A 10,034-nucleotide genomic window follows, 5' to 3' on the forward strand; every position below is an offset into this window, starting at 1 on the left:
ATTTGGTATAAAACCGATTTTCTTGCATATACACATTCGGAAATATATGTCGAATGGCTTCAAATCATTAGCTTCACATATTAAAGTTAATTAACCTTCTTCATCTTACAGAAGTTGGCATAAAGCCAAAACGACAGTGCATTGGGAAAAATTACAGAATTTTACATTTAGGTTTAAAACCGATTTTCCTGCATTTAAACATTTAGCAATCCATATCGAGTTGACTCAAAGCAATAACGTCACATATTCAAGTTAATTAACCTTCGCCATCTTACAAAAGTGCGTATAAGGCCAAAACGGCAGTGCATTTGGAAAAATTCCACAATTTTACATTTAGGTATAAAACCGATTTTCTTGCATATACACATTCGGCAATATATGTCGAATGGCTTCAAATCATTAACTTTACATATTAAAGTTAATTAACCTTCGTCTTCTTACAGAAGTTGGCATAAGGCCAAAACGGCAGTGCATTTGGAAATATTCCACAATTTTACATTTAGGTATAAAACCGATTTTCCTGCATTTAAATATTTAGCAAACCATATCGAGTTGATTCAAATCATTAGCTTAACATATTAAAGTTAATAAGCCCTCATCATCTCACTAAAGTTGACATAAGACCATAACGGCAGTGCATTTGGAAAAATTCCACAATTTTACATTTAGGTATAAAACCGATTTTCCTTCATATAAATATATAGCAAACCATATCGAGTTGATTCAAATCATTAGCTTAACATATTAAAGTTAATAAGCCCTCATCATCTCACTAAAGTTGACATAAGACCATAACGGCAGTGCATTTGGAAAAAAATCCATAATTTTACATTTAGGTATAAAACCGATTTTCTTGCATGTACACATTTAGAAATCCATACCAAGTTGCTTCAAATCATTAGCTTCACATATTAATTAATTAACCCTCACCATCTTACTCAAGTTGACATAAAGCCATAACGGGCGTGCATTTGGAAATATTCCACAATTTTACATTTAGGTATAAAACCGATTTTCCTGCATTTAAATATTTAGCAAACCATATTGTCACTCTTAGATTTTAGTCTTAGTATTATAATTCTCTCATATATTTATCTCTTTATTTATTCTCTCATTTAACATATAATGTGCTGTAAACTACGATTGCTTATGTTTTCCTTTTATGTAAGTTCAGTTGTATTTTGACGTTCAAATAAAGAAGACGCCCAGCGGTCATTCTAATCTGTCTGGTGACAGATATTCAGAAGTGGGATAGACATTTAGAAGTGAAAAGTAAATTAAATTTGATCGAAATGAATTTGAAGCAACTCAATATGTTGCAGCTTAAAGAGGTTCTCCGCCCTAGATTTAAAGGGGTCGGGAAATAAAGCGGGGTTAATTAAGCGCCTGCAGGAGGGAAGGGATGACATGGTGACACCCGTTGTTGAAGCCGTCTTGGAAGAGGCAGCAGGTATGGATGCAGAGGAGGACGATGTCGGGAGCACGGGACAGCTGGAAGTACAGGTAAGGGAGCTACATGGTGTAGTGGAAGCCTAAGTGCAGGCAGAGGCTCTTCGTCCACTGGTGACAAGTGTTCCGCAAGCGGACATGTCAGTGCATGCAAGATATCCATACAATAACGCACATACGCCGCTACATACGTTACAGTTGTCGCCTCCAGTAATGCACGCAGTCGCAACATCAGTTTCAACAAAAACGGTACCAGTACAGTACACAGTAGCATCGTCGACCGTTACACAGCCGAAAGCAGCAGTTGTCGTCGCGCAGACGTCGACGTCGCAGCAAGCTATCTGCTGACTCAGCAGGGTAGTTTGTCAACGCACATTCGTTCAACAGCACAACAAGTGGCACATGCGCTACTGTATAATATACCAGTTCACCAGAATATGACGCCGCAAACACATGTAGACAGAGCAAGAGAGAGACACACTCTGCAAGAAATCGCAGCAATTTTGCCTGTTTATGATCCGTGTGACAACGAGTATACATCTGTACAGTTTGTACAACGAATTGACCAATTAAGAGTTGTACAATTGGGATGACTCTTTGCTTATCTTCGCCGTATTGGGTAAGCTTAAAGGTGTTGCCAAGCGATGGGCAGATGCACAGCCTGTTTTTAGAGAGTGGAGTGAGTTTGTAAGTATATTTCTAATAGATTTTCCATATGTGTATAACGCTGCTGATGCGCATATACGTTTAATGAATTCAAGAATAGGTCGGGACGAAAAGGTTATAGAGTTTTATTATAGAATGCTTGCAGTGGGTCGTCGTGAACAAATCGATGATGTGTCAATAATTCGGTATATAATAAATGGTCTCTATGATGAGTATGTAAAGCGTACGTTAAGCGCAATGAATTTTGTAAAGTGCTCAGATTTACTGCAATCATTGACGAATTTGACAGCGAGTCAAATGTGTAAGAGAAGAGTAGGTAGCACAGAACAAAGAGTAGTGTCGCAGAATTCGGCACGGGTTAAAGAATTTACAACAGACAAAACAAAAAGTGAGGTAGGTCCGATATGTTTTAAATGCAAAGAGAGAGGACACATTGCCAGAAATTGCGTTAAGAAGCAACATAAAAATGGAAAAGCTCCAAATGATAGAGTGAATAGTGTAGAGAGTGAGGAAGTTAACACAAGTATAGAAGAAGAGGCAACAGTTAATAAAATTCAAATTACAGAACCACAAAAAGAATTACGCAAGTGTATTAAGATTTTGGGAAAAGAAGAGATTGATTGCAATGCGTTGATTGATTCGGGTAGTTCAAAGTCGCTTGTTAAGAGATCAATTGCTAAGAGATGTAGTAAATGCTATACATCATGTGAGGAGAAGCTAATTGGTTTTGCAGGTGGTGAATTGATCTGTAAAGAGAAAATTTTAGTGAAGATTAAATTCGATGAAATGGTGTATGAGGTAGAATTATTGATTATCGATGACTCGATAATGAAATATGATGCACTAATAGGAATTGATATACTATCGAAGGGAAAGGTAGTTATTGAAGGTGGTAAGTGCAGTATAATGGCTATCGATAGAAAAGCGGTTGATGTAGGGAATCATCTACAACCGGAAACAATGAATAATTTATTTTGTTTATTGGAAAGGTATGGGCACTGTTTTGGGGAAAGCTTGTGTGAACTAGGAAGATCTAAACGGTTCAAGATGAGCATTAGACTAACGACTACAAAGCCAATTGCAAGAAGCCATACAGCATACCTATTCCGCGGGCGGCTAATTCATGAATATCTGAGTCAAACGCACTTAACAATAATGAACACCGGAACTCGAAACACTTACCAAAAAGGCAATAAAGGATCCATAATTGACATTATGTTTGCAAACGATTCGCTGAGTAGGCACATTAAATGGGCGATGTCTGACATATACACAAACAGCGATCATATGGCAATTATAGCACAAATCTCGTACTCCCGAGAGCAGGAACTTTTTAGCAGAGACACCCTCCGAAAGCGAAGCTGGAAGCAACAAGAGTTCGACCCGACCTGTTTGAGCTAGTCTGGAGCGCATCAAAGGCATCCAGGTGACAGCGCCCCCAATTGGTGGCAGCAGTTCGAAAAGAACTGATCGCAGCATGCGATGCAACAATGCGCAGAACATCACATCACAACAAGCGGCGGCCTGTATATTGGTGGAATGAGGAAATTTCCACGCTGAAAGCTTTGCCACTCAGCTAGACGGCGTCTGCAGCGTAACCGTGGCGAAACGAAACGAAAATCGTCTTAGGGCAGAATTTAAAGCCACAAGAAGCTTCTTAAGTCGGCAATTGCTGAAGCAAAAAATCATGTTTGAAAAGCTATGCGAGGAAGCAAACATTGACCCTTGGGTACTGCTTACAAAATCTGTATGTCAGATTTAAAAAACAAGCAGCAACAACCTAAAGACGCCTCTTTATGGAAAAGTCGTCGGAACATTATTCCCGAAACATGACCGAATTTCATATGTCAAGCGACGTAACGAAGCTGCAGAATCACCCCCGTTAGTCACGGAAGACGAACTACTGGCAATAGTAAAGAAAATCAAAAACACCAAAGCGCCCGGATTGGATGGCATACCAAACAGAGCTCTGAAGGAAGCCATAAGCTCAAAACCTCTAGTATTCGCTAAAATGTACAACGCTTGTATAAAGGAGGAGGTATTTCCCGACTCTTGGAAAGTACAGCGTTTGGTTCTGCTCCCAAAACCAAAGAAACCTGAAGAACCTTCATCGTACCGACCTCTGTGTATGCTCGATACAATGGGTAAAGTGTACGAAAATATAATACGAAACCGCTTGGAGTTAGCAATCCAAAAAGCCGGCGGATTATCAGAGAGACAATACGGCTTTATAAGAAAGAGATCCACTATTGACGCACTACGAGAAGTCGTCGATACTGCGAAATGTGCAGTAAGTGGCAAAAGATGGAAAGGTGGCACAAAAAAGTACTGCGCGCTGATTACCCTGGATGTCAATAATGCGTTCAACTCGGCAAAATGGGCAGACATAATTAAAGCCCTGGATGAAATACGGGCCCCTGAATACCTCATAAACATAATAATGAGTTATTTTAAAAACAGAAGGCTCATTTTTGATACGAACTCTATCTCGAGTGGAGTACCCCAAGGCGCAGTATTAGGAACCTTATGTATGACGGGGTGCTAAGAAGACAGCAACCAGCAGACGTTAAACTAGTAGCTTATGCGGATGATCTCATGGTCGTAGCAGTGGCCAAACATTTAGCCGACCTGAAAAATAAATGTAACGAGTGCTTAAATGGCCTACGCCAATGGTTCTCTTCTGTGAGTCTGAAACTGGCGGAGGAAAAAACAGAAGTTTTACTCATAAGCACTAAGATGATAGAAAAACTAATAGAGCTCACCATAGAGGAGTGCGAGATTACTTCGCAGCCGCAACTGAAGTATCTGGGAGTAATATTGGATTCCAAATTAAAATTTAAAGAACACCTGAAGTATTCTTCCGCGAAGGCAAACAAAATTTATAATGCCCTATCAAGAATGATGACCAATAGAGGCTGTGTGCGTTCCAGCCGGCGATTCTTAATAGCAAAGGCAATGAGTTCCGTAATACTTTATGCAGCACCAGTATGGATACAGGCAATGGATATAAAATCTTATGCTAAACAAATCATTGCACTGCATAGGCTTTCTGCAATTCAGGTAATAAGTGCTTTCCGGACTATATCAACCGACGCTGCTGAAGTATTAGCCAGCATGCCACCTATTGACATCCAGGGATATGAACTTGAGCGTTTATGTCGCGTTTATGTCAGCTATCAACGCCTAAAACAGTATCGGCAAGGACAGATGAGAGAAACAAGAGCATTAAAATGTGGCAGGAGCGGTGGAATTCCTCAACCAAAGGGCGTTGGACTCATCGACTTATACCGGACATCCACTCGTGGATAGAGAGACGACATGGGGATCTAGATTACCATCTGACCCAAATACTTAGTGGACATGGATGCTTTAGAAGCTACCTTTTCAGATTCCACAATGACATTAGTCCGAACTGTCCGACGTGTACAGAGTATAGAAGACTCGGAACATGTACTATTTTATTGCCCTCGATTTTCGAATACAAGGGAAAAGCTAAAAACCACACTCGGTGGTAGTTTTACAGTCAATAATTTGACGACACTCATGTGTCAGTCGACTGATAAATGGAAAGCTGTCAGCGAAGCGTCAGCATCCATAATGACACAACTGAGACTTTTTGAACAAATTAGGCGTCCGTCAGTCCGCACAATAGATGAGACTTAAATGTCCTGTCCCACCCACGAAGTAATACTTAATCGGTGGTCCCGTGGGAGAGTCTTGAGTTGGGAGTAGGTTAGGTTTAGCGGATTAAAGTTCCGCACTCCGGCTTTCGATGCTTCCCCCTACTATAAAAAAAAAAAAAAAAAATTCCAAAACAGCAAGTGGTAGAAAAGATAGTGAATGAATTATTAGAGTTAGGTATAATTCAGAAATCGAAGTCATTGTATGCATCTCCTATTGTCTTGGTGCGAAAGTCAAACGGTGAGGATAGGCTTTGCGTTGATTTCCGTGAGCTCAATGCGGTTACTGAGAAGCAGCCATGGTTGATGCCGACCGTAGATGGTGTGCTGGCTACGTTAGCTGGAAAGAAGTTTTTCACCACACTCGACCTTATGTCTGGTTACTATCAGATAGAGTTGGAAGAACAGTCACGATATTTCACTGCGTTTGGACTCACAACGGTCATTATGAGTTTACCAGAATGCCGTTTGGGTTACGCAATGCTCCGTGTGCGTTTCAACGAATGATGTCGAACTTGGTAGCACCACTCAGCAACAAGGTGATCAGCTACGTCGATGAAGTTATAATTGCAAGTCACACCGAAGATGAAAATTTATTGCACGTAAAAGAATTTCTCGAAATAATTGAACAAGAAGGGTTAACGCTTCGACTGTCGAAGTGCACGTTTATGAGACGTGCGGTATCATTTTTGGGACACGAAGTAAACGAAGGTGGCGTGCGGCCAGGCGCGATGAAAACAAGAGCCATCAAGAATTTTCCAGTACCTCGTAATCAACTAGAAGTCCGTCGTTTCCTTGGACTTACAGGTTTCTTCCGTAAGTTCGTCAGTGGGTATGCCTTGATTGCTAAGCCGCTCACTGAATTGACAAGGAAGAATATTGATTTTGTGTGGAGTATAACATGCGAAGATGCTTTTCGAAAGTTGATCGATCATATCACGAACTCACCGGTTCTTACAATATATGATGTCACTAAGGTACATGAGTTACATACTGATGCTTCGAGCGTAGGACTCGCAGCGATACTGTTACAGTATGACGACACTGGTAACTTGAAGCCGGTGGCTTATTTTAGCAGGGCTTGTACAGAAGCTGAAAAGAATTATCATGCATACGAACTAGAAGTGTTAGCTGTTGTTGAGGCATGTCAACGATTCCGAACGTTCCTGTTGGGTAAACACTTCACCGTCGTCACCGATTGCCAAGCCATATCATGTGCGAAACTTACGACGCCGATGCGTCCACGAGTTGCAAGATGGTTGCTCAGGCTTCTTGAATATGACTACGATATTGTACATCGGGCTGGAACATCAATGTGTCATGTCGATGCAATGAGTCGAGGTCCAGTAAAGCTATCGAATACAGTCAACAAGGAAGGCACTCACATCCAAGCATTGTCAGTCGATGACTGGGTGTCAGTGATGCAGCAGCAAGACAGCAAGCTGAGGATAATCATTGACGTATTGAGGGGTTTAGCAAACTCTGATCAGCAAGCTCAGATCAAGTCAGAATACTTGTTGGAAAATCACCGACTATTCAAACGAAACATGAAGGATAGTTGTCCACTGGTTGTTCCAAAGGGAATGAGATGGCGAATAGTAAAACTATACCATGACGATTGCGGGCATCCAGGTGTTGAAGGCACCGTGAAGAGGACGATGAAACATTTTTGGTTTCCTCGTATGAGAAATTTCGTCAAGGGATACATTAAATCATGTATCGAATGTTGCTACCATCGCCACCCAGGGTGAAAACAGTCCGAGTTGTTCGGGATGGACGTCCCAAAGTTGCCATTCCAGGTTTTGCATATGGATCACTTGGGTCCATTTGTGAAAAGCCGACGCGGGTACGAATACGTTCTGGTAATTATAGACGCTCTAACCAGATATGCAGTTATTACTCCTACGAGGTCAACAAAGACAAAGCCAGTAACAGAAGCATTGAATCAACACGTTGTACTTTGGTCTGCCGCAGAGGGTAGTCACAGATCGTGGGACAGCTTTCACATCCACGACGTTTACATCATACTGTAATACCAACAACATACAGCACGTTAAGGTGGCAGTGCGCACACCGCGTTCTAACGGGTTGGCCGAGCGAGTCAACCAAGCAGTGTTGGCATATTTAAAACCGTCAATCGGTAATCCAAGAGATTGGGACATCCAATTACGTTCATTGCAATGGGTAATGAATACGAAAGTAAATTCAACGACTAAGTATGCTCCTATTGATTTAGTATACGATTTTCCACTTCGTGACATAAGCGGAAACAAAGTATTAGCTGCTATACATGATGATGATGTACAGCTACTGATGAACAAACGGCGCGATGAAGCTACTCGCAACATAGAAACCGCCCGAGCTAAATGGAAAGCTAGATTTGATGCGAAACACTCCAAACCAGAGCCGTATGCAGAAAGTGACTTAGTACTGTTAGCAGCACCTGTTCCTAGCACTGGTGAATCTCGAAAGCTCCAACCACATTACAAAGGGCCATACATCGTGAAGAAGGTTCTACGATTCAATCGATACGTCGTCGAAGATGTTGATGGGCATCAATGCTCTCAACGTCGATATTCAACAATAGCAACTACCGACAACATGAAACCGTGGTGCGTTCTATTTCCGGAGGTTGATGACGAGTATGATGAATCCGGGTACATTACCAACGATCATCAACTCGGGACGAGTTGAAGCAGCAGGAGAGGCCGAGTTGTCACTCTTAGATTTTAGTCTTAGTATTATAATTCTCTCATATATGTATCTCTTTATTTATTCTCTCATTTAACATACAATGTGCTGTAAACTACGATTGCTTATGTTTTCCTTTTATGTAAGTTGAGTTGTATTTTGACGTTCAAATAAAGAAGACGCCCAGCGGTCATTCTAATCTGTCTGGTGACAATATCGAGTTGATTCAAGTCATTAGCTTAACATATTAAAGTTAATAAGCCCTCATCATCTCACTAAAGTTGACATTAGACCATAACGGCAGTGCATTTGGAAAAAAATCCATAATTTTACATTTAGGTATAAAACCGATTTTCTTGCATGTACACATTTAGATATCCATATCGAGTTGATTCAAATCGTTAGCTTAACATATTAAAGTTAACTAACCTTCTTTAACTTACAGATGTTGGCATAAAGCCAAAACGACAGTGTATTGGGAAAAATTACAGAATTTTACATTTAGGTTTAAAACCGATTTTCCTGCATTTAAACATTAAGCAATCCATATCGAGTTGACTCAAAGCAATAACGTCACATATTCAAGTTAATTAACCTTCGCCATCTTACAAAAGTGCGCATAAGGCCAAAACGGCAGTGCATTTGGAAAAATTCCACAATTTTACATTTAGGTATAAAACCGATTTTCTTGCATATACACATTCGGCAATATATGTCGAATGGCTTCAAATCATTAGCTTCACATATTAAAGTTAATTAACCTTCGTCATCTTGCAGAAGTTGGCATAAAGCCAAAACGGTAGTGCATATCGAAAAATTTCAGAATTTTACATTTAGGTATAAAACCGATTTTCTTGCATATACACATTTAGAAATCCACAAAGATCTGCTTCGTATATTAAAATTAATTAACCCTCACCATCTTACTGAAGATGGCATAAAGCCAAAACGGCAGTGCATTTGGAAAAATTTAACATTTAGGTATATAACCGATTTTCCTGCATGTACACATTCAGAAATCCATATCAAGTTGCTTAAAATCATTAGCTTAACATATTAAAGTTAACAAACCCTCATTACCTCACTAAAGTTGACATAAGACCATAACGGCAGTGCATTTGGAAAAAAATCCATAATTTTACATTTAGGTATTAAACCGATTTTCTTGAATGTACACATTTAGAAATCCATATCATGTTGCTTCAAATCATTAGCTTAACACATTATAGTTATTTAACCCTCATCATCCCAATAAGTTGACATAAGACCACAACGGCAGTACATTTGGAAAAAAATCCATAATTTTACATTTAGGTATAAAACCGATTTTCTTGAATGTACACATTTAGAAATCCATATCAAGTTGCTTAAAATCATTAGCTTAACATATTAAAGTTAATAAACCCTCATCATCTTACTCAAGTTGAAATAAGACCATAGCGGCAGTGCATTTGGAAACAATTGCATAATTTTAAATTTAGGTATAAAACCGACTTTTTTGCATTTAAACATTTAGCAATCCATATCGAGTTTATTCAAATCATAAGC

General features: G+C 39.9%; 1 protein-coding gene across 1 annotated transcript; it reads left to right on the top strand.

Moving 5' to 3' along the window:
- Nucleotides 1–6,301: 6,301 nt before the first annotated feature.
- On the top strand, nucleotides 6,302–8,452 carry LOC126767135 (uncharacterized; the record flags this gene model as incomplete). Its single annotated transcript, XM_050484734.1, has 2 exons — nucleotides 6,302–7,363; nucleotides 7,770–8,452. Coding segments are annotated over exons 1-2 (1,745 nt in total), but the record flags the coding sequence as incomplete, so codon positions are not given.
- Nucleotides 8,453–10,034: the final 1,582 nt, after the last annotated feature.

Source organism: Bactrocera neohumeralis, unplaced genomic scaffold (assembly GCF_024586455.1).
Source record: "Bactrocera neohumeralis isolate Rockhampton unplaced genomic scaffold, APGP_CSIRO_Bneo_wtdbg2-racon-allhic-juicebox.fasta_v2 ctg4264, whole genome shotgun sequence".
Lineage (NCBI taxonomy): Eukaryota > Metazoa > Arthropoda > Insecta > Diptera > Tephritidae > Bactrocera > Bactrocera neohumeralis.